Source organism: Protomyctophum bolini (assembly GCF_963924005.1).
Source record: "Protomyctophum bolini genome assembly, chromosome: 18".
Taxonomy (NCBI): domain Eukaryota; kingdom Metazoa; phylum Chordata; class Actinopteri; order Myctophiformes; family Myctophidae; genus Protomyctophum; species Protomyctophum bolini.
In genome coordinates this window covers 8,265,573-8,291,138 of record NC_137879.1, presented here as the reverse complement: position 1 = coordinate 8,291,138, position 25,566 = coordinate 8,265,573, and the positions used below count along the sequence as shown (strand labels likewise).

Sequence of the window (25,566 nt, the reverse complement as noted above, 5' to 3'; positions counted from 1 at the left end):
CACGTTGTAGTCACTGACCTGCATGATGCCCTGGTCGCTTATAGCTCGCTGGTCACTGACGTCGTCTCTGTGGGGGGGGCGGGACTCGAGGAATTTGTAACACCTCTTTTCCTGTCCTGTCCTCGTCTACGTTTGCGCAGTTCAGGCATTCAAATGCTAATCTGGTGGCTTTTGTTTTGACCCATTCAGGCCTGACGTTAAAATAAAAAATCTTCCAAATCATGACAATTTTCGGAAAGATATAATTGAGGCACATTTTAACGATTTTTCAAAAATAGCAGACCTACAAGCTTGTAGCGCGCCCCTCGGTGGCGCGCTATGAGCGATTGTCACGACGGGGGACGGGCCCCCGTCGTGACAATTATAAGAACTCGCTGCAGGTTCTCAAACCTTTCACATTGTCACTTGTCAGGACCCCCCCTGGTTAAATATCGACGTGTCTACTTTTTTATTTTCTTTGATAAATCCAGGGCTATTGAACACCCAGGGTGTTAGAAATATTGAACCAAAGGAACAGTAAAAAGTGCTTCTGACTGAACCTCTTTGATCCTCAAACTGTCGTTCAAATTAACCAGTGTGTATATTATCGACTCTCTTTCTCTCCCTCGCGACACCCCTCTGCTCTCATTGTTCCTACTCTACTGTAAGTAGCCTATACTTTGACGGCAATACTTTTGTACTTTTACAAATGCAGGCCGCTTTTACTTGTAACCGTGTTTCATGGTCGCCTCAATGCTTTTCCAATGGAAGTCATGTGGTTTGACCAAACACTCCCCCCATCAAACACACACGTGTTTGATGGGGGGGGGGGGGGGGGGAATGCAGAAAGAAATCGTGCCATTTTATCATGATTATTACTAGTGAGGAGTCGGGACCTATGAAGATAGGTTGAAAAGTGGTGAAGTAGTCCTTTAAAACTCTCTCAGCGCCACCTGGTGGTCACCAGTTTAGCCTTTGAGTGCCAATTCTCCCATTATAACAAAAGAAAGAATTTGTAATTCTATTATGCATGTGATGTGCATGTACATCACCTGTACACCAGATTAGAGGATTGTATTTATTTATTTTTATTCCCAAGGGAAGACGTCTTGTCGTCCATGGCATTCGGTACATAATTGTTTAACAATTAGACGTCTTGACGTTTATGGCTCCTAAACTGTTTTAAGTAAAGTACTGGATCAAAACTGCCTCCCCCTGGCCAGCCGGGGCGCCTGATGGAGGGGAAAGGAACTGGTCTCTAAACTGCCTCCCCCTGGCCAGCCGGGGCGCCTGATGGAGGGGAAAGGAACTGGTCAGAATAACGTGTCCCTTCCACGCGCTACGTCCGGCCCGGGGAAACTCCCCCCTGTCAGGTGAAAAGAAGCAGCTTGGACTCCTCATGCATAGAAGGAGGCATGAGGTCAGTCCGCTGCCCCCCCCCCCCCCCAGGTTGGCAGAGGAAGTGTAGCGCCCAGCATTACATTAGATAATTGGCACTGGGTGAAAAGAAAAACTGGGTTACAAAATTGTGGGATAAAAAAAAATAAAAAAAAAAAAGAAACACTGCGAGCGTGAGAGAATATAGAGAGAGAGAGAGAGAGAGAGAGAGAGAGAGGGGAGAGAGAGAGTCGGGCGTTTAATGAATTGAGAGATGATCCAGGGCTGATTATTTACGGCTGCTTTCTGGTGTCTAATTGCAGTTTGAGAACGAGATCATCACCAAGCTGGATCACGAGGTGGAGGGGGGCCGCGGAGACGAGCAGTACAAAGTTCTCTTTCAGAAAATGTAAGTGCTGATTAACCCCTTCAGGCCCTTCGCTCTGAAAGAATATGTATTCAAAGATTTGTTGCCACATTTTCACGATTTTTCAAAAATAGCAGACCTACAACCTCGCAGCGCGCCACTCGGTGGCGCGCTACGAGCTTGTAGATCTGATATTTTTCAATAGCTAAATTATAACATAATGTTTAAAACATCAAAAGGGGTTCTCGCCCAGAATGGGTTAACCCATTTACACCGGCGGAAAAGCATCTGCGTCGTGCTATAGATTTGAGCCGAAAATAACATTATTTTATATACTTTGGCTGTTCAAAAATTGCAGATCTACAAGCTCATATGGCGCGTCACTTTTCTGCAGCACTCCGAGATTGTAGATCGGCTGTTTATGAAAGATCGTGAACTTTTTCTGCAAATCTTTGAATATATATATGTTTTAACTCAAACCTTTGCTTCTCTGGAACAACATGTTTTGAGATGGGGGTCGGCGGCCAAATACATATAGGTTTGGGCGTCCTTGACATGATATAGTGATGACCGCTATTACAGAAACATACATAACAAAAAAAAATGTTTTTCAGAAAAGTGTTAGGATTTATGTGTGTGGAATCGACCTCGGGTCTTAACGGGTTAACCCATTCTGACCTGAGATCAGATTCTAAAAATGTCTTCTACATCCTGACAGTTTTCTGAAAAAGCCATGTTTCTATGTCAGTCGTTCTTCGATTTTTCAAAAATAGCAGATCCGCTATGAGCTCGTAGATATATTTTTCAATAGCTATAAAGCACGACATAATGCTCCCGCCCAAAATGGGTTAATGGCCTGGATTAGCGCCTGAGCCGTGCTGACAACTTAGATAATGCTAATTGCGACACGAGGAAAAGATGCAAAAAGAAATATCTAATCACAGCTTGGCACCGGGTATCACCCCACTGCACTTCCACACGCTCTCAGGCTCTCTGTCAGATCCCAGCATGCTCTGTTTGGCACACTGTTGTGTTGATGTTTGTGCACGTTGGGTGTACGTGTACTACTAACTGTATACTTGTGAGAGCCAAATGTCTGATAATAAGAAGACATTGACATCGTGGCGGTCGCCTCACAAGTCACAACGAAAACTCTTGTTTTACTTAATTAACGTGTTTTTCATTCAATCCCATCAAGGCGCCATGCAGGAGGAGTGCCTTTTATATGTTTTGGGGATTTGTATTAATTCATAATGATCTTAAGATCTAATAAGGGTCCATTTGGTTATACCAACTCTCCATAATCTTTTGCTGGGGACCACCTGGAACCTCCCCAAGGACCACCGGTGGTCCCCGGACCACTGGTTGAAAACCACTGTAGGAAACATAGCATTTTCATATTGTATATTTGTTGCATATTTTCCTATAATGCCTCATTTGCATATTTAAATGTACAATTTCAGAAAATAAATCATTGTCTTCATGTAAGTAATCGACTGGGGATGTTTCATAACTATATGTGTGTGTGTGTGTGTGTGTGTGTGTGTGTGTGTGTGTGTGTGTGTGTGTGGTGTGTGTGTGTGTGTGTGTGTGTGTGTGTGTGTGTGTGTGTGTGTGTGTGTGTGTGTGTGTGTGTGTGTGTGTGTGTGTGTGTGTGTGTGTGTGTGTGTGTGTGTGTGTGTGTGTGCGCTGCAGCCTCCTGGAGCACTGCAGGAAGCACATGTACCTGGCCAAGAGCGGAGAGAACTTTGTGACGCTGGTGGTCCGTCTGCTGGAGAGGCTTCTGGACTACAGGACCATCATGCACGACGAGAACAAGGAGAACCGCATGAGCTGCACCGTCAACGTGCTGGTGAGACCGCACACACACACACACACACACGCACACGCACACGCACACACACGCAGGCCAAACTGATTAGCCATGCCGAGCCATGGCCTCCCTGAACCTGGCCTTCCTGCCCTGATGCTGACATTTATAAACCAAGGTGAACATTAAACCTGCTGAAATAGACCTGTAATTGTTTGTCCCCTGTTGTCACTATCAGGGGACAACGAACACTGTCATTGTCTGTCCCCTGTCACTATCACATTAACCTTCTAATGGCTAAACAGTTTTGTTTAATTGAAATATATTCTAATTTAAATTCCCTGCCAAGGACGTAATTTGAAGGAAAAAAAGCCCATCGCGCCAAGTCATTTGTTATTTTGACACTAGATGGCGCTGTTTCCTAATCTATGTGTTACCATTTATTTCGGAGACATTTGGCACCACTAGACAAAGTCGCTGAAACATGCGTGCACTGGAGAAGCCGTATCTCTGACAGGATTAACCTTATCGCACCAGGAAATAAAGAACTGTCTAAGTGGAAGAGACCCACTTGCGGGCGGGTCGTGACGACCCATAATATTCTGTGATTCTTCAAAGGTTATAGTGGAGGAAAAAAACTCTCTGGATTCTGGCAGTAATCCAGACTTTATGATTTATTATTGGCAATGGATGAGTTGAGTCCATCGATGGAAGTAAATTGTAAATGTGTTCATTCATTTTACTCACCGTCACTTAGGTTATAAAGTAGTAAAGGATTATATCATTACAATCTTAGTGTTCATCAGTGCCCATACCTGAAGGCGGGGTTGGCGAAAGGGCCTTTCTGTGTGGAGTTTGCATGTTCTCCCTGTGTCCCCTAGGGTAGGTACCCTCACAAAAAACATGCAGTAATCCTGGTCTCTAAACTGCCTCCCCCTGGCCAGCCGGGGCGCCTGATGGAGGGGAAAGGAACTGGTTGGAATAACGTGTTCCTTCCACGCGCTACGTCCAACCAGGGAAACTCCCCCCTGTCAGGTGTAAAGGAGCAACTTGGACACTCAGGAATGAAGGGAGCATGAGTTAAGTCCGTTGCTCTCCCCAGGTTGGCGGAGGGTGTGTAGAGCCCAGGATCACAGTAGATGATTGGCACAGGGGTGAAAAATGGGTTACAAAATCGTGGGATAAAAAATATATTTTTAGTGTTCTGTCAATTATTTGGGGGCCCACTATAGCGATGACCTGCTCAGAGCCCACTGCATTGCCGCACTGCATTGTTTATCGTGCTTTAGCACCACTAAAAAGGAGCTAAAAACTACTCCACCACCGGCATTTCACAGCGAGTAGCTTTGAACACACACACACACACACACACACACACACACACACACACACACACACAAACTTCCACTTCACTTAGAGTAATGCAAACTGACGTGGGATTGCTTGTGTCAATGCTTTCGACAGGCGCTATTGACAGGTCATTATAGAACATCGAGCCCGATTTACACACACACACGCTTGTTTTCGCACAGTCAAATATATCAGATCCACAAGCTCTTAATGTGAGTGCAGTGCGTCACGTTTGGAGCTTGTAGATCTGCAATCTTTCCTGCAGCACTAAGTCACAACTTAGTATTCCTCAGGCTTTATACAAGCTGCCCGCAAGGCTTTGCTTTATATCACTGCAATCGGGGCAGAAACCTTGTATCTCCTTACTTCAACTTTTTTATGTTTGTTTATCTGTTTGTTATTTCGTAAATGAATGCCCTGCTTCATTATTATGCGGGAGTGTCACACGTACTGCGTCGCATTGTGAGCTTGTAGATCGGCTATTTTCGATATTTAACCCATTTTGGGCGGGTAACACCCCTTTTGGTGTTAGCATTATGTTATGCTTTAGCTATTGAAAAATAGCAGATCTACAAGCTCATCATAGCGCGCCACCGAGTGGCGCGCTACGAGCTTGTAGGTCTGCTATTTTTGAAAAATCGAAGAACCACTGACATAGAAACATAGCTTTTTCAGAAAACTGTCACATTTTTAGAATCTGATCTCAGGTCAAAATGGGTTAAAAAAAAATGTTAGGAATGCTTTTGCACATGCGAGGTTTCCGCCCGCCATCGACGATATGCAATAGCTGTCAATAATAAAAAGCGGGACATGATGGGCTGGCAGGTGGAGACGATAAACGGAGCGCCGGGGCATGTCAGAATGCATTATCCCATTCTGACCTGAGATCAGATTAAAAAGATGTCTTCTACATCCTGACAGTTTCCCATTCTGACCTGAGATCAGATTAAAAAGATGTCTTCTACATCCTGACAGTTTTCCATTCTGACCTGAGATCAGATTAAAAAGATGTCTTCTACACATCCTGACAGTTTTCCATTCTGACCTGAGATCAGATTAAAAAGATGTCTTCTACATCCTGACAGTTTTCTGAAAAAGCTATGTTTCTGTGTCAGTCGTTCTTCTTCGATTTTTCAAAAATAGCAGACCTACAAGCTCGTAGCGCGCCACTCGGTGGCGCGCTACGAGCTTGTAGATCTGCTATTTTTCAATAGCTAAAGCATAACATAATGCTATAACACCAAAAGGAGTTCCCGCCCAAAATGCATTATGCTCATTATCTCCCAGAGACTCGCCCGGGAGGTCCTCTCTTTTGTGAGATGACATTTCATCTGGGAACGGGGAAAGGTCAATAGTCTGTACCGCCGAGCCCAAAATAAACGGGGCTGAAAGGGAGGGAGGGTACCTGTGATTATCCCATTTTGGGTGGGAACCCCTTTTAGTGTTATCATTGTGTTATGCTTTAGCTATTGAAAAATAGCAGATCTACAAGCTCATAGCGCGCCACCGAGTGGCGCGCTACGAGCTTGTAGGTCTGCTATTTTTGAAAAAAATCGAAGAACGACTGACATAGAAACATGTTTTTTTCAGAAAGCTGTCAGGATGTATAGAAGACGTTTTTAGAATTTGATCTCAGGTCAAAATGGGTTATATTCAACATTTTAGTTCTGACTGAGACGTATTGACCGTGCCGCGGCGGCCTGTGGAAAAATTGACTTTTTTCCACCGCAGCGCCCTGGAGAGGCGTGTGATGTCTTACTACCGTGTTGCAGCAGCACAGAGAACTCTGGAGAATTAATTTAAAGGGGTATTGTTTTTGTAAAAAGAAAAGAAAAAAAGGGTTAAATAGCTCTATATTCTGATAGCAATCATTGCTACAATATATAACAGTAGAGTGTTTGTTGTGCTTGCAGAACAGGAGTCTCTCCAAATGCACTTTCAGGTCAGGAAACCAATTTCAAGGGGGCAGGGTGTCTGTAGCTCTGTCCCCTCACAGCTAGAAGGTCTCGGGTTCCATTCTTCGCTGGGTTGCTGTGGGTGTGTTCTTTCCTCTCTCCGTCAGTTCCCATACCCTAGTTGGGGTTGGCAATGGGGCCTTTCTGTGGGGAGTCCCCGTGTCCCCCCCTAGGGTACCCTCACAAAAAACATATAGTAATCCTGCCAGGGCACCTGATGGGGGAAAGGAACTGGTTGGAATAACGTGTTCCTTCCACACGCTACGTCCAACCGGGTAAACTCCCCCCTGTCAGGTGAAAAGAAGCGGCTTGGAAGTGATGACACAAAGTGGTTAAAATCAATGGACAATTGAAAACAAGTTCTCTTTTTTTCCCCTATAGAACTTCTACAAGGAGATCGAGAGGGAGGAGATGTACATTCGGTAAGTTATACATTACTGATGATCTTATGTTCATTCAATCTACAGTATAAGGCAGCAATCACATATTTTTGCAGCCAACACAGTAACACGATGGCTGCCTTGCATGAATATATTTAGCGTGACAAATTATTGTTTTAGAGCCGTGTTTATGTGAACGACTCCCCCATGTATTTGACCACGGAACACTCCACAATCATAGAGTATTATCATAAATCTTTGAAGGAAATTTGATCAATTTATTATTTTCTATATATCATGTAATATCCACACGTGAGGCGACAAAACATTAAACTTTGTGACATCCACAATCCACAGTGTGCGACAAACTACATTACCCATAAACCCCCTGTCCTCTCCTGCAGTTACCTGTACAAACTGTGTGACCTCCACAAGGAGTGTGACAACTACATTACCCATAAACCCTCTGTCCTCTCCTGCAGCTACCTGTACAAACTGTGTGACCTCCACAAGGAGTGTGACAACTACATTACCCATAAACCCTCTGTCCTCTCCTGCAGCTACCTGTACAAACTGTGTGACCTCCACAAGGAGTGTGACAACTACACCGAGGCTGCCTACACACTGCTGCTGCACGCCAAGCTGCTGAAGGTACGCACGCACGCACACATGCACACATGCACGCACGCACACATGCACGCACACACGCACACATGCACGCACGCACGCACAGTTCATACTAGGGTTGTCCCGATGTGATCGGAAATCGGCTCTGATCACATGATTTTCAAAAGATCGGAATCGGAATTTTAATTGTCTAATGGAATCCTCAAGAAAGATGTAAAAGCAATGAGATTTTGTCAAATCTTTTGCTAGTTGTTTTCCTTCTGGTCCCAGTCAGAGATCATCAAACCAAAAAACTGCTCATCCAGAATTCTATCCTCAGAGATCCTATCAGTGATCTGGCTCTGCATTTCCTCAACAAAATGAAGAAAATTGTTGCAAGAAACAAACAAACAAAAAAAACATGTTTATATTAATCTTAAACATTTTGCCAAACATCACACACAGTCCTACAGTATATCCTCCTGGTGGAGACCTGTGCCCAGAAGGGCACTTTTTCTAGTTATTTTGTGATTCCATGCTTTCATAGAAAGAAAAAGAACCCCACAATAATAAAACTAACAAAACTAATAAAAGTATAGTCACATTTTGCCTTTCAATAATTGAAAGGCAACACAACATACTATACTATCAGACTTTATTTCAGGCTGTTTTCAAAGCCTTATAAACTTACATAAACTATATGCATAGCCTACGGTATACAAAATAAACTTTTGATTGATTCATAATACAGTTGATTAGACAGACAAGCAATATTCATAGTGCTGGTTCACAGAAACGAGACGGTGAGATGTGCTGATGATATGAATATGCGAGACATGGCATATGGTGTGAGGTCAAATGCAATATGTGAAATGTGATAGTCAGTGAATAAAATATGGTACAGATACAGGATGCATTCATTTATTCATCATTATACCACAAGTAATCTCATTGAAATAACAGCCTTTGACTAAGAAAGGAAAGAGGTCCGCACAGCTCGTATAGTCACGATGCTATAAACTTTATTATTCCAACGTTTTCGGCAAACAGGTTTCCTTCTGCAGGGTATATTGAAAACAGCCTGAAATAAATTAAAAAACATGATCCGGATTATAACCCATTCTGACCTGAGATCAGATTCATACGAGGTTTCCACTGGGCACACACTGGTCTGATGAACGCATTCTGACCTGAGATCAGATAAAAAAAAATGTCAGTCGATTTTTCAAAAATAGCAGACCTACAAGCTCGTAGCGCGCCACTCGGTGGCGCGCTATGAGCTTGTAGATCTGCTATTTTTCAATAGCTAAAGCATAACATGATGCTAACACCAAAACGGGTTCCCGTTCAGAATGGGATAAAGAGCTGGCGGTATTTATATGCCAGAATAGAACAATCCACAGCAGCAGGCTATAATGCCCTCCGAACCGTCAGGATAATTGATGTATTTGTATCATCACCACCTTTACATAATTATGCCATAAAGCTGGCGTGTTTAGTCAACATTTATTTATATCTATTGAGCTATATGCGCTTGGTGGAAACAATGCGCCAGTCAGTCAACAACACCACATTTCACCATTTATTTATATCTATATTGAGCTATGCGCTTGGTGGAAACAATGCGCCAGTCAGTCAACAACACCATATTTCACCATTTATTTATATCTATATTGAGCTATGCGCTTGGTGGAAACAATGCGCCAGTCAGTCAACAACACCACATTTCACCATTTATTTTCGGGAGAACATTGTTATTTCTGCAAACCGCGTATAACAAATATAACCTCTAAAACAACATTTAGTCTACATAGGTATATGTATAACATTTGTATTCACACGAGGAATTAGTTGGAATGTAACATTTAGAAGACAATATGGCAAGCCGTCAACGGGTGCAGGGAGAGGTGGGAAGGTCATTGGACGATGAGTGGGGGAGAGAGAGTGGGCCAATCAAATCGCACGATGAACGCATCTTGACCTTCCAGCAGTCATGGAAGTAGTAGGTGAGCCTAAATGGGCTAATAGTGAAAAGCTGAGATGGAGGCGGCCATGTGAGGTCGATACCGCCACTCCCTCAAGTGGTCCTATTGTCAGAGTCTGGGAGGACTGGAGTCATGATGGGATGTTCGCTTTTAGGTGGTCCTATTGTCAGAGTCTGGGAGGACTGGAGTCATGATGGGATGGATGGCTCGCGATGAGGCCTTGGCTCTGAGGTGGCAGGAATGCAACAAGGTCGCTGTGACACCTTTTACCTTCTATGGAGCCTTCCTTTGTATCGTTATTAGAATCATGATACTCAGGGCAGGATTCCATTTTGTAAAAAAGGGGGAAAAAAGTCTGGGAATTTCGTCTGGTGGAAACCTCATATACTTTTCAGGATTCAGGGGAAAAAGTAGCAGATCTACAAGCTCAAAACATCTTGCTTGGCACCGCCTTTCGTGCTTGTAGATCTGCTATACTTGTGATGCTGTAGTGTGATCAAGTAGGGGCTTTAATTTAACCCATTCTGACCTGAGATCAGATTCTAAAATTGTCTTCTACATCCTGACAGTTTTCTGAAAAAGCTATGTTTCTATGTCAGTCATTTTTCAAAAAATAGCAGACCTACAAGCTCGTAGCGCGCCACCGAGCTTTTGGATCTGCTATTTTTCAATGGCTATAAAGCATAACAAAAGGGGTTCCCACCCAGAATGGGTTAAGATATGGAGATAAGAGGTTTCCCTACATACTCCGACATCGATCTGTTTCATTCCCCTGCTCTGCACCACAAACAGAAACAGTGCAATTGAATTGTTAAACTGAAATACTGTATTAACAGAGCAGAGAACCGACAGACAGAGAGAGAGATCCCACCCTGAGTGCAAGCAATCTTGGCGACAGTGGCACATAACCTCGGTCACCCACATTATCACATGGTGAAAAAAGACCATTGAAGTCCACATGCCCTCAGCCCTTTCCTTCTTCATATCGGAACACGCTACCTTGGATTGGTCGGGAGACGGTATATGAGATTGTGTTGGATGATATAGTGTGTGTGGAACACACCGCATGCGTCCTTGGTATCTAACCCATTCTAGGCGGGAACCCATTTTGGTGTTGTAGCATCATGTCGTGCTTTAGCTATTGAAAAATAGCAGATCTACAAGCTCGTAGCGCGCCACCGAGTGGCGCGCTACGAGCTTGTAGGTCTGCTATTTTTGAAAAATCGAAGAGCGACTGACATAGAAGACATTTTTAGAATCTGATCTCAGGTCAGAATGGAAAACTGTCAGGATGTAGAAGACATTTTTAGAATCTGATCTCAGGTCAGAATGGGCTAATAGAAGTGCACGGCTGCAGAGAGACATATTGTGTTGTAACCCTCGCCTTCCTACAGTGACGTCCAGCATGGATCACATACTGGACTGCATGCCTACAGAATAACTATGGTATTCCGTCGCTCGTTGCTGTCGGACGGAATCCTTGTATCTCCATTTTCCAGCTTTTCATAGCTTTTCGTACGTGTTGCGTAGGTGTGAGGTCAAATGCGAGATAGTCCGTAAATAACATATGGTACAGAAACTATGCACAATGTAGGAAGCATTCATTTATTCATCATTATACCGCACAAGTCATTTCATTGAAAACAGCATTTGAGTAAGAAAGGAAAGAGGCCGCACAGCTCGTAGTCACGATGCTATAAACTTTATTATTCCAACGTTTCGGCAAATGTGGCTCGTCCTTGATTGTACTACTAAATATTGTATTTTTTTTTGCAAAAAATAGCCAATCCACAAGCTTGCACAACACGACACGTTGTGAGCTTGTGGATTTTGCTCTTGTGTTTTATAAATATTAAACTAATGAAAAGTACTAACGGGCATGTGACTAAATAAAAACTACGTTGGATCCATAGAAACACGGGTTACCTTTTTTTTTTTACCATTTCCTGAAAGGTAACAGATATATTTGGACATACACGTTTTCAACCATATGGTATAAATAATGTCCTTGCTTGAATCGTGAATAGATAAAACATAAAACATCTTCTGAAACTATGCGTCTGGATGCTCCAGGCTCGCTATAGCAGGTGTTGCTGTCAAACCTTATATATACAGTATATATGCCACCTCTGCAAAAAACAACTATATACGAATAAACAGACACTGTACACTAGGTTCCTGGAGCGTGTAGAGTACACAGATATTGGAGTGATTTCCCTTTTTGGCTTTTATCCCAAATCGCTCCCACACCGTCTCTCGGCCGTGTTTGCATAAAACAGCTGAGCGCTTCAGCAGCATTCAACCTATATTTTTCCTCCCACACAGAAAATATTCACCGCGGCACCTGCCAAAATTGTTGTTGTTGTTGTTGTTGTTATTATTAGTTTGATTACACTCAACTGTGGCGTTCCACTATGTTACAACGCTCAGACACACACACACACACACACACACACACACACACACACACACACACACACATCAAACACAAAAGGACCTGTGGGAAAGGGCTATTATACTGTAAAATTAGATTGATTTTATTCCATCACGACGGACACGGTCAAAGCCTTTCTTCTATAATAAATAAGCTGTGTCATGTCGTCTTTGCAAAAAGCGCCTCCCCTTGACTGTGAACGATGACTAGCGTGATTCAGTGTACGTGTACGTGCGTGTCACCCGCCATTAATGGTTTCATAAATAGGAGCCCTGGGAGGTGTGATGAGGCGCTTCTTTATAAAAGTCTGTTGAATCTTTAACCCATTTAGACCTGACGTCGAAATTAAAAAAATGTCTTCTAAATTCGGACAGTTTTCTGAAATACCTATATGTTTCTAGGCCTATATCACTCTATATTTCATGTCAAGGACTCCAAAAATATATATGTAATTGGCTGCCGACACCATCTGAAAATATGTTGTTCCAGGGACCTCCCCAGAAGCAAAGATTCGAGTTAAAATCGGTCGCTCTGAAAGAATAGTCCAAGGTTTGTGCCACATTTTCACGATTTTTCTAAAATAGCAGACCTACAAGCTCGTAGCGCGCCACTCGGTGGCGCGCTATGAGCTTGTAGATCTGCTATTTTTCAATAGCTAAAGTTTAACGTAACGCTTAAAACACCAAAAGGTGTTCCCGCCCAGAATGTGTTAAAAAGCACCATATACATATATAGGCCCCCCCCCTCCCCGCTGGCGATGTGTCAGCATTTTGAAAAAGCTCGCTCTATCGACGCTGTGTCTGGATCGCTGGCCACTCCTGGATAAAAAATGGATCCTTCTTTAACCGCGTGCGTGCTGCGGGCCGGGCCTGGGCCGGGCCCGGGCCAAGCCTCCGTGTAATGGAATCAATAGGCGAAGCCGTCGCTAGCCCGCAACATTCTTTTAACGCCGCGAAAGTGCAGCGCAATTACTTTTCCTCACGCCCCCCCACCCCCCCTCCAGTCACCATGTCATATGTAAATGTCCCCGGCTTTCCCATTTAAAGCGCGACACGGGGCGGTAACTCCGGTCACCGTGAGAAATGGTTCCCTTTGTATACGCAGTTAGAATTAACACTCAGGGTGTTGTGCGAGCGTGCGGTGGGTGGGTGGGGGGGTGGGGTGGCGTGCGTCGTCACGCTGTTTCGCCCTCACCGCTGCGCTCGGATGCCAATTACGGTACGGCGGTACGGCGGTAATGAATCAGGGCTGACAGGACGCCGCTATGGTAGGAGGGGAAGGGGCATCGGCCAATCAGAGTATCCGCCTCCCTGTGCGCTGAGCGGGTCTCTGCCACTCAGGATACTCATTATTCTCTGCGTGGCGTGGGGGGGGGAAGGCTCAGCAAATGAACTGTCTCTGTTCTCATATAGACCGCATTATAACAGGGGGATGGAGATGGTTTTATTTGTCACTAACTTATCCTCTCTGTCGGGTGGAGGAAACCTCATATGTCCAAAACTTGTTACTTTTCAGGATTCTAATTCAAAGAGCAGATCTACAAACCTTGAAACGCACCGATTCGCGTCGCGTTTCGATCTTGTGGATCTGCTATACCCTTTGAGGCTTTTGTGTGACCACTGAACAAGTAGGACATAAATTGACAAAAAAAAACAATCACACAATTAATTGACAATACTACGCAACTATCCTCTCTTACAGCGAGGAAAATAGAATAGAATACACGGTCATAGTTTGAGAGAGGCGTCACATATCACATTATGTATGGTATGCGCAGAACCGAGATGGGGCCTGTTTGCTTAGAGTCTAAAAACAATCATCATCATTTGTCCTCCCCCGAGTATAGGGCGTCTGAACTTTAGACGCCCTATACTCTGGGAGGACAGATGATCTCCTATAGCCCTATAGCCCTATAGCCCTATAGCCCCTGCAACCTGGGTACTGTGTACCGCGGTGCTGATGGTAGCTGAACGTAGAAAAATAACACAAATAGGAAAACAGTCCTCATGAGCTGCAGGCGCCCATCCCCACTGTGCGACGGGCGTGAAATGGAGTTGAGCAATACGGTACATACAACATGGACAAGATAATATGCAGCAGTACATACGGTATTATATAATACATTATAATATATACTATATTTTAAATGGTACATTCAGCACCTTTTATCCAAAGCACTTTACAATAAGCATTTCGTTCACACATTCGTACACACACAGACGGCAGATGAAACCATGCAAGGCACCAACCTGCACGCCAGGAGCAGTTAGGGGTTCAGTGTCTGGCTCAAGGACACTTTGACAGTTAGGGGTTCAGTGTCTGGCTCAAGGACACTTTGACAGTTAGGGGTTCAGTGTCTGGCTCAAGGACACTTTGACAGTTAGGGGGTTCAGTGTCTGGCTCAAGGACACTTTGACAGTTAGGGGTTCAGTGTCTGGCTCAAGGACACTTTGACAGTTAGGGGGTTCAGTGTCTGGCTCAAGGACACTTTGACAGTTAGGGGTTCAGTGTCTGGCTCAAGGACACTTTGACAGTTAGGGGTTCAGTGTCTGGCTCAAGGACACTTTGACAGTTAGGGGGTTCAGTGTCTGGCTCAAGGACACTTTGACAGTTAGGGGTTCAGTGTCTGGCTCAAGGACACTTTGACAGTTAGGGGTTCAGTGTCTTGCTCAAGGACACTTTGACAGTTAGGGGTTCAGTGTCTGGCTCAAGGACACTTTGACAGTTAGGGGGTTCAGTGTCTGGCTCAAGGACACTTTGACAGTTAGGGGTTCAGTGTCTGGCTCAAGGACACTTTGACAGTTAGGGGTTCAGTGTCTGGCTCAAGGACACTTTGACAGTTAGGGGTTCAGTGTCTGGCTCAAGGACACTTTGACAGTTAGGGGTTCAGTGTCTTGCTCAAGGACACTTTGACAGTTAGGGGTTCAGTGTCTGGCTCAAGGACACTTTGACAGTTAGGGGTTCAGTGTCTGGCTCAAGGACACTTTGACAGTAACACATGAGTCGAGCCGGGGATCAAACCGGGAACCGCTGCTCTACCTCCCGTGCCACTGCCGCAGCCGCCGCCCCGTGTATTATGTATGTTAGTGCGATTCCCGTCCGGAACATGTGTCCGCTCGGCGCGGGGGGGGGGAGGTCCCGGGGCGATTCCCCGGCTGCCTGGCGCTTGCGGTGTTCATCAGATTTCCTTCACTTCATCCGATTTACTTCACTACGCACGACACTGCTCTCCCTTAGGTCCTCAGCCATACATACACCGAGTGTGAAGTCGATTTGCAAGATCGCCTCTTCCTCCAGATATACACCAAGGACAGACGCAAGGACGTGTATTCACGCTGTTCATACATACATTTATACACACAGAGCGCAGACGGTTTTCCTTGGGTGTCTAGAGACATAATATACTGTATATCCTGTAAGAAATGTTGGGTGGAAACCTTGCTTGTAGATTGGCTCCATACTTGTGTGCATTAATTTATGAAATACATACATACACAATATTGTAATTCATTGAGATGGACCTGTATATTATGCTCTCTTTGCTCTTGTTTTCCTGCAGAATGCAGTCGTATATTGTAATGAGTTATGGCCGTGGTGAGCCCGGCTGAATGGATAGTATGTGATGTGGGTTTGGTAACGGGCATTAACCCATTCAAAACGGGAACCCCTTTTGGTGTTTTAAGCGGCTATTGAAAAATAGCAGATCTACAAGCTCATAGCGCCACCGAGTGGTGCACTGTGAGCTTGTAGGTCTGCTATTTTTAAAAATTTGTGAAAATGTGCCTCAAATCTTTAAATATATATTCTTTCAGAGCGAACGTTTTAACTAAAATCTTTGCTTCTGAGGGGGTCTCTGGAACAACATATTTTCAGAAATGGGTCGACGGCCAAACACATCTATTTTTGCTGGTCTTTGACATGAAAATGTTTGAAAACGACTGACACAGAAACAGAAAGGGTTTTTCAAGAAAACTGTCAGGATTTAGAAGACCTTCTGTAGAATCATCGTCTCTCAGACCTAAATGGGTTAACAGTGTGGAGGAGCTGCCAGCGGGGCCTCCCCTCAGGGTCCTCTGATGATTCACACACTGAGCCGAGGCAGAACATCAGCCAAGAAAGGTTCTGTGTATCGCCACGCACACGGCACGCCGCATGACTGTACAGTACTCTACTCCATGTTGAAACAGCTCCACATGAATGTACAATATACTCTACTCCATGTTGAAACAGCTCCACATGAATGTACAATACTCTACTCCATGTTGAAACAGCTCCACATGAATGTACAGTACTCTACTCCATGTTGAAACAGCTCCACATGAATGTACAGTCCTCTACTCCATGTTGAAACAGCTCGTGTTGAAACACAGCACGTCTCTCTCTCTGTGGCTGAGCAGGCCGGTTTTTATTCATCTAATGCAGTTTTTTACTCCGGTTTTTACTCATCCCGACCACCTTTGCTGCGTGCGTCTCTCTCTCTCTCTCCCGGTTCCCCGTTGTGTCCTATCTCCACTGTAGTGTGTACTATCAATAAGCCTTTCTTAGGTTTTTGTAATGGCTTTCACATCGCAGCATTTGTAAGATAGACAATACTCACGACGTTTACCCACTGGGGTTGAACCACATCTAGTTCAGAGTGTTTCCACTGAAAATGAATTGGTTCAGAACTGGAACAAAAAAATAAAGGGCGCCGGTTCCGTGAAAGCACGAAGGTTCCAAGAATCTAGAACGGAACCAGTTCTAGAACCAGAGGTCTTTAGGTGGGAAAAGGACCTGAATGGGTTTCTGTGCGGATTGAAATGCAACCATGGGGGGGGGGGGGGGGGGGGGGGGGTACGACATGGCCTAAAGCCCAAACCACACCTCTAGGGACTCTTTGGGACACAACTGTTTTAAGGTCAACCACACCAATGCAAGTCAATGAGTTGCATTGCTGGGGTTGACCTTAAAAACTCGTCCCATCTCGACCCTTTGGTGTGGTTTGGGCTTAAAGGCCGATGTATGCTTTCAGCCTCTGGAAGAATCAAACGTTGCGGACTCCTTCAAAATGACCAATATAGTGTTATCGATACTGTCAGCGAGGTACAGTACCTGACAGTAAGAATTTATCTTCCACCCGCAAGCTTTTTTCCACATATTTTTTTTAACTACATTGCAAAAGAAGTAGCATTACTTTTGACAGTGCAGAAACATAATTGCCTTCCTTGATGTATTAATGAGCATCAACGGCCATCATCACCTGGGCACAGTCACAGACACAGTCACACAGCTCCCCTTTACAGTGCTATACTACTATACACTGAAAGTGACTCATTTCTCTCCAAAAGCACTTGAATATGTTGGAATATGATTAAAGCTCACATTAAAGCTCACACACACCTCCATTTTTGTATTAAATCGATTCATATTTTCGGGATTAATATCGATATAAGATAAATCGTTACATGCCTACTACCGTCTGATGTCTCCGATGCTGACGGCGGTGTGTCCTGTGTGTCCACAGTGGTCGGAGGAGGCGTGCGCCGCTCACCTGACCCAGAGAGACGGCTACCTGGCCTCCACGCAATGCCAGCTGAAGGACCAGCTCTACCAGCAGATCATCAACTACTTCGACAAGGGCAAGGTACGTACCGTACGCATACAGTAGGTGGAGATGTCCCCATACTGTATTGGTATCGGATCGGCCCTTATTTGTCATATCGGTATCGGTGAATATGCCAGTCTAACCACCGATACCACCGATCTGACACAGGGGTTGACACTATGGCAGGTAAATACTTTTTTGGGACAGTTTGCTTGCAAGTGCTTCATTTGAGTGAGGAGTCTGCTATAAACCCTACACCCCGGCTAGAGCTCTGCGCTCTGCGGATCAGGTATTGCTAGAGGGCCGTATAACTAGCAAAAGCACCAGGGGCGCACGCTCTTTCGCGGCTGCAGCTCCCAGGCTCTGGAAGAGCTTGCCCCTTCATATTCGCTCTGCCCCCTCCATTGGTGTTTTTAAGACTCACCTTAAGACTCATCTTTTCTCCCTGGCTTTTAATCCCTCCTGAGTCCATTTTTGCTTTCATGTTTATATTCTGTGTTTCCTCCTGCCTGTTCTCTGTTCTGCCACTGATGTACAGCACTTTGGTCAACCTTGGTTGTTTTAAAATGTGCTCTATAAATAAAGTTTGATTTGATTTGAACATGATATATATAGCTAGATAGCTAAAAACACAACATGAGATCACGACATTGGTATCGGTATCTGCATACAGAAATGGAGGTATCTGGATCGGATCGGAAGTGAAAGAAGTGTATCGGGACAACCATAACAGCTGAGGTCGGCAACCTTTGTGTCGTGTTTTTATTTTCTTTATAGTCAGTGTTGCCGTGTCAACATGATGTTGAATTATGACACCACGTAAAAATGTAAAACAATTCCAACAGATGTTGATGTGTCTATAAATAAGACGACACCTCTTTCTTCTTCTGGACTATTTTCTTTATTAACATCAGGACATTGTAATGATCATTTAGAAGTAATGCACCTATATACTCCCTCCCCATAGTCACAGTTCAGTTGGAATGAATGTAGAATTATGTGCAGGATTTATTCAGGATGTATTTGAGAGAGCTTAATTGTTATTTTAAAAAGACAAATCCTCTCTCTCTCTCACTAATGCCAGTGTGCCAGTGATCACCCTTCACTGTGCCAATGTTGGCACCCGTGCCTAACCCATTTTGGGGCGGGAACCCCTTTTGGTGTTAGCATTATGTTATGCTTTAGCTATTGAAAAATAGCAGATCTACAAGCTCATAGCGCGCCACCGAGTGGCCACCGAGTGGCGCGCTATGAGCTTGTAGATCTGCTATTTTTTAAGGTTGCTTTAAGGTTGCTTTAAGGTTGCTTAAAGTTGCTTAGGGTTGCTTGTCCTGAGACAGCTCCTGTGGGATAGACGCATACAGTAGTACATGCACACACACTCTCAAACTTTTTGGAACCCTATATATGCTTCAGTTGACAGGGGTATAGAATATTATATAGACCGCTGTCGGTGGTCTATATTTGGTCGTCCTCCTTTTTCCCCTCAACATAGTTTTTGACTCCTATAGCTGCTTGTGTGGCTACTCTTGCTGTATTTTATAGTACTTCTACCTCTTCTAGTACTACTCTGTACTGCTGCGCTCAAAGTAAACAAATCACACCTGTGTGAAGTGAGTGGTGAAACTATGCATGCATTGCTATAGTTACTGAACTGTACTGTGCTCTGTACTGTATTGTAGTGCACTGTGCTCTTATACTGTACTTGGTTATTTAGGGACAACATCTTTGCGAAATGACAGAGTTAACGTATGGGGGTTCCCGGGGAGTCCCCCGTAACGACAGTTACCGTGTGGGGGTCCCACACGGTACACAAACAGCTCCGTAATGGAGCGGAAGCGCAGCTCAAAAATGTTACAAAAAATGTGCCCGCGACAAAGAAAATGTGCCACAAATGGGTCCCGACCACTGGGAACCAGTGGTTTAGAACAGACACTACCCACACATTTAATTTGAACTTCCATATAGCAGGCATTATGGCATTGGTCCGTACAGTATCACCACTAGGAAGCTGAGAACACTATTTCTGGCTTCTCGTCAGCTGTATTAAATGCCTCGTCCTCTGGCTGGCAGAGAGAGAAGAAAAGGCAGGTGTTGTGGAAGAGTTGCTGAGCAGCAGCACTTTTCCCTGTTTTGTTTCCGCTCGTAGCGAACACTGGATGTAAACGATCTCCTTTATTCTTTCTTCATATCATCCGATCTTTCTTTCTTTAACTCATTTTGGGCGGGAACCCCCATTTGGTGTTGTAAACATTATGTTATGATTTAGCTATTGAAAAATAGCAGATCTACAAGTTCATAGCGCGCCACCAAGTGGCGCGCTACGAGCTTGTAGGTCTGCTATTTTTGAAAAATCATGAATATATACTCTTTCAGAGCGAATGTTTTTAACTCAAAGGTTCCTGGAACAACATATTTTCAGATGGGGGGTCGGTGGCCAATTACATATCATTTGTGGGGGCCCTTGACATGAAATATTGAGCACCACTGCTACAGAAACATGAGGTATTTCAGAAAACTGTCAGAATTTTAGTTTTTTAAAATTTCGACGTTGGGCCTAAACGGGTTAAATGGGCCGAGTCGGTTATTGTCCCTCCTGACCACCCAGCCGGCGCAACACTTTGACAAACTACCTCTCATTTATCCCAGTGCCCTTTTGCATTTGGCAGAGAAGTCCACCACCGCCTCCACCACCTCCTCCACCTCCACCACCTCCTCCACCTCCACCACCTCCTCCACCTCCTCCTCCTCCTCCTCCTCCTCCTCCTCCCAAGCTCTCGTCTCTCTTTCCGTCTACTCCTCCTCGCTATTATATCTCCAGGTGTAGCCTTATACTACCCAACGAGTCATTTTCAAAGGAAATCCGACAACGTACAAATCAAGGTTGAGCTGTTTTAATCTTTGATTTGCAAGTTTCCTGACAGTGTGCAGGTCCTCCATTCTTTGTCACTCAGAGATCCCCTTTTGAATATAATTATTATGCTCTTTGTCCTCCAGCCTTTTGACTGGTTGTGAATCATCAGCATAATAAAAAAAGAAGCTAAAAAAGATGTGTCTATGACTTTTGACTCCCAACTGTGGCACGGATGGTTTCATCCTATTTCTAGCTATGTTTTTCCAGGCCATTTCGTAATGGGGGGGTCCGCCGGTCCACTCCGCCAGAGGCTGTGGCTATTTGGGGTTATTATAGGGAACCCTTGGGGCTAAAGTGTGTATTATTAATTTAGGTTGCACTGAACTAGCCTGGTTAATAAACCAGACCGAATCAGCCGTTGGCAAAAAAAAAATTGCCTGCCGGCGGATTACGGTCTGGAGAGGCTCAATTGTACGCCCATTTCCTACACCAGAGAACTGGGGGCGGCCAATCGGGACACGGTATGCAATATGGGCGGGCTTTGGTACCGTGACTTTCAATGCTTGAGACCTTTGACTGACAGTAGCTCTGACCAATTGCGTCAAAGATAAAATGTTTGAACCCGCCCCCCCGGGAAACAAGATCCATGCACAGCCTCTCCAGACTCAAATACCTCACGACGGTGTGATTTGAGTCTGGCTTATTAGCCAGGCTAGCACTGAACCTCCTGTGTTTGCTCTGACGTCATGTGTGAGTCCTTCATGCATGGACTGGAGCATGTCTAATGGGCTGATGGTTCTGAAGGTGGGGTCCGGGGACCACCAGGGGTCTCTTACTGGACCCATAAAGGGTCCATTTTGGTTCCATTTTACACTCAGAGTTATTTAACTGAGGATTTTCGGTTGGGGTTCCAGTAACCGTTTAGTCTCCCCATCTCTTCAACTCTTAAATAATTACATTTTCAAGTGTGCATGGCCAATTTCAGCCTATCAGGAGAGATGGAGAGATCAGCATACCCATTTATACGTTTCAATTTGACAGTGTTCCAGTTCCCGTTTTGTCTGATCAAACATCTTTGTGTCGTCACTTCAATTTCACTTTAAAAATTGGTATCCCAGACAATGCATTTCTGTTGAGGTTGGAGAGGCATGGAGAATGAACTATCATTCTTGACAGCAATGATTAATCTGCAGTATAGAGCTCTATAATTTTATATTTTAACGACATTATATCACTTACCCAGCTTTCATTTCACTCAGAGAATGTACTCCGAGAATGTGAGAATGTGTTAATCTTGGTTGTAACCTCCTTAGTGCTTAGTGTGAGTGACGTGAGTCATGGATATGCTCAAGGTCTGACGCTCTTCTGTGTGTTTGTGTGTTCCAACAGATGTGGGAGGAGGCCATTATTCTGGGGAAGGAGCTGGCAGAGCAGTATGAGAATGAGATGTTTGACTTTGAGCAGCTCAGCGCGTCCTTGGTAAGTAGTGTGTTCAAGTGTTATTCTCTTGCAGAAAATCCATCCCCGCAATGAATTAACCCATTCTGAACGGGGAACCCATTTTGGTGTTGGCATCATGTTATGCTTTAGCTATTGAAAAATAGCAGATCTACAAGCTCATAGCGCGCCACCGAGTGGCGCGCTACGAGCTTGTAGGTCTGCTATTTTTGAAAAATCGGAGAACGACTGACATTTTTAGAATCTGATCTCAGGTCAGAATGGGTTAATCAGACCAGTGTGTGTTCAGTGGAAACCTCGTATGAATCTGATCTCAGGTCAGAATGGGTTAAGCACATGCCAGGGAAGCAATTAGAGTCGGAAGTCGCAATTAAAAAGCCCCACTCCGCGACCCAACCTCCTGTGTGTGTGTGTGTGTGTGTGTGTGTGTGTGTGTGTGTGTGTGTGTGTGTGTGTGTGGTTTCTAAGTCCTCCAGAAACATCTATCTCTGATCAACAACCGAATACATGACAAGCGTTCTTGTTTTACCTAAAGTTGCTTGCGGTAAATAAGCTACAGCACAATTACAGGCATTGGAACACTCGGAGCCTCCTTAAATAAGTTAAAATACGGTACAACATCAAAATAGTCACGCTGAAGCTACCTTAATTAGACAAAAATGTGTCTTTATACACTAGATTAAAATAAATAAACAGACAGACAGACAGACAGACGCTCCAGTGGTCGGGTGGAAACCTCATACTCTATGTCCAAAACGGTTCAACATTTCAGGATTCAAATTTAAAAAAAATGGCAAAAGTAGCAGATCTACAAGCTCGAAAGGTGTCTGCGGATCTGCTACTTGTGATGCTTCGGCGTGGCGCTGTAGTATAGATCTACATAATGTAGTATAAATAATGTAGTATCGTGTATAGGTTGATAAGTTGACAGGAAAAGTTGAAATAATGGAGATAGGAGGTTTTTCTAGCCCGAACAGCAACCATATAATTTAACTCAGGTCTCCAGTGTGACCTGCAGTATTATTCTGTACGGTATGTGTATTATTATCATTATTGTCCACAGCTGCTGGAGTATACACATACAGTGTGTTGTACTCCTTTTGTTGTGTTTGTCATTGTGTTTTCCCATACGGTGTGAAGTGCTCCATTGATATGTTGTTGTTGGCATTGTGTGTGTGTGTGTGTGTGTGTGTGTGTGTGTGTGTGTGTGTGTGTGTCCCTCCCCCTCACACTCACAGAGGAAACAGGCCCAGTTCTACGAGAACATTGTCAAGGTCATCCGACCCAAGCTAGACTACTTCGCCGTGGGCTACAACGGAGTGGGCTTCCCCTCCTTTATCCGGGTAGGTGCACGCACGCACGCACGCACGCATGCACGCACGCATGCACGCACGCACGCACGCACGCATTTGCAGTGGAAAATCAATGTGAAAGTACTTTCATTGAGTGCCGGCTGTTCTGTCGCCTTTCTATTACTATAATTATTATAGCATCAACATTTTATTATGGAACGTCATCTTTCAATGAAAAAAAAACTACTTTCTGGGGGTCATTTGGCACACTCACAAGTATAGTTTCAAGTACGCACACACAAGACACAGTGTCAAACAACTTTACACAACACACGCGCGTGCGCTTTCGATCGGCCTTGCTGATGCCATTCGCTATAGCGTGTAGGTGTGGATGGATGACGCCGATCAAGTTGGATTCTTTCCCAGCGGCGAGCAAAGTACAAGTCAGCCGCACGACCTTGTCCTGCGGATACGTAACGCATATGCAGTACGGCCTCCTCCTCCTCCTCCGAACACGTGGCTCACTCACACACGGAGGTCTGACTTATCCTAACACCGTTTAGCAGCCACTGCCAACGGCCCTGTTTAATTTCTCTTTTAAGTCAACCTCTTTGTCACGCAGCAGAAAACAATGAATCATTATGAAGCAGCTGTTCCCAGTGTGGTGGGCAGCAGAGAATCTTCTATAAACTCTTGCTGCGTAGAACGCAGCAAGAGTCCATTTTCTCTCTCTCTCTCTCAGAGAAAACAATGAATCATAGTGAATCTCAGAGAGAGAGAGAGAGGGGGGAGTGGGAAACAGTGTGAGATACAGAGAGAAAGACCAAATGGACCCGCAAGGGGGTTTCTTTCCTGCTCATTTGTGTGTTCATCACTTCCAATTTCACCTTCCTGTTCATCCTGTATCCTCTCTCCTGTTTGGATGAAAATTGGTGTCCTGACCTGGAAATGTGTTTAGTGTTTAGTAAAGAGAGCTGCAGTGCAGATATAGAGGGGAGGAGGCCCCTCCGATTGAACAGAGATCTGTACGGCAATGAATGGGAAGCAACAGTTGGAGAGGGTTGTCACGTTGTGTTAAACAGAGCTGTTTGACAGTCACATTGTGTCTGTATAAAGCCTCTTGAAACCAGTAAGACGATCTACATATATATGGAATGCATGTCAGAACAGGTCAGCTCCATATATGGAGATCTAAGGGTGGCAGCGGGGGCAGTGTCTTGAGTATACACTACAGGGTTTGATGAGGTCAGATGGGGTCCGTCAGATCAACAGTGTCTTGAGTGTACCAAGTTTGATGAGGTCAGATCAACATTTGGAATGCATTCTGTATTGGCCATATATATATGGAGCGTGTCACAAGGCGTGAGCTGACGGACAGACTTTTAGCGTGACTGACTGACAGGTTTTGCAGGTTTTCATAGTAAACTACAGTCGCAAACAAATATCAGAAATCTTTTGCAGTCACTTTGGGTCACTTTGAGTCCGCCGGTATACATCCCGGGATAAAAACAAATACTTTATCACTCTTTATTGACCTGTCTGGTTAACCAAAGAATAGTAAGAAATGCAACATCAGGGTGTTAGGCGTACCGCCCCAGTTGACCGTATTAAGGGGGAAAAAAGCATAATTTATGTTTATGCAACAAAAAATGCTGAATTGTTCTGTACACACACACACACACACACACACACACACACACACACACACACACACACACACACACACACAGACAGACAGAACAGCCCCTGGTAAACACCAGCCCCCTCTGCGACCCTAGCTTTCTCTAAATTGTTTTTTTTCTTGCCACTGAACATTTGTTATTGGATAAAGTGTCTGTTGAAATGCAGCCAAATAAACCACAGCAGCATTCTTATCATGAAGGCATGAAGCCTGAATATAATAAAGTGCTGTTTACAGTTTCACTGTAGTTACACACTAATAAGACACAGCACTCAAGGTCAGTGCTGTAGCACAGTGGCTCCAAAACTCTTTCATGTCAAGGACCTCCACATTGACACCTATCAGGCCTGCAGACCCCATTTGAAAAGACATGCCAGGGACATCCCTTAGGAGAAGGTTTTTACGACTCTAGCAGTGATTATCAACCATTAAAATTTCAAGGACCCTCAGTTTG

At 44.5% G+C, this 25,566-nt stretch overlaps 1 protein-coding gene across 1 annotated transcript in view; it reads left to right on the top strand.

Moving 5' to 3' along the window:
- Positions 1-25,566, top strand: part of dock1 (dedicator of cytokinesis 1) — a 458,484-nt gene that overhangs the window by 361,025 nt on the left and 71,893 nt on the right. Inside the window, 7 exon segments of the mRNA XM_080789704.1 lie at positions 1,680-1,765; positions 3,419-3,575; positions 7,220-7,260; positions 7,779-7,869; positions 17,747-17,866; positions 22,071-22,160; positions 23,378-23,482. Coding sequence (XP_080645830.1) covers positions 1,680-1,765; positions 3,419-3,575; positions 7,220-7,260; positions 7,779-7,869; positions 17,747-17,866; positions 22,071-22,160; positions 23,378-23,482 — 690 coding nt within the window.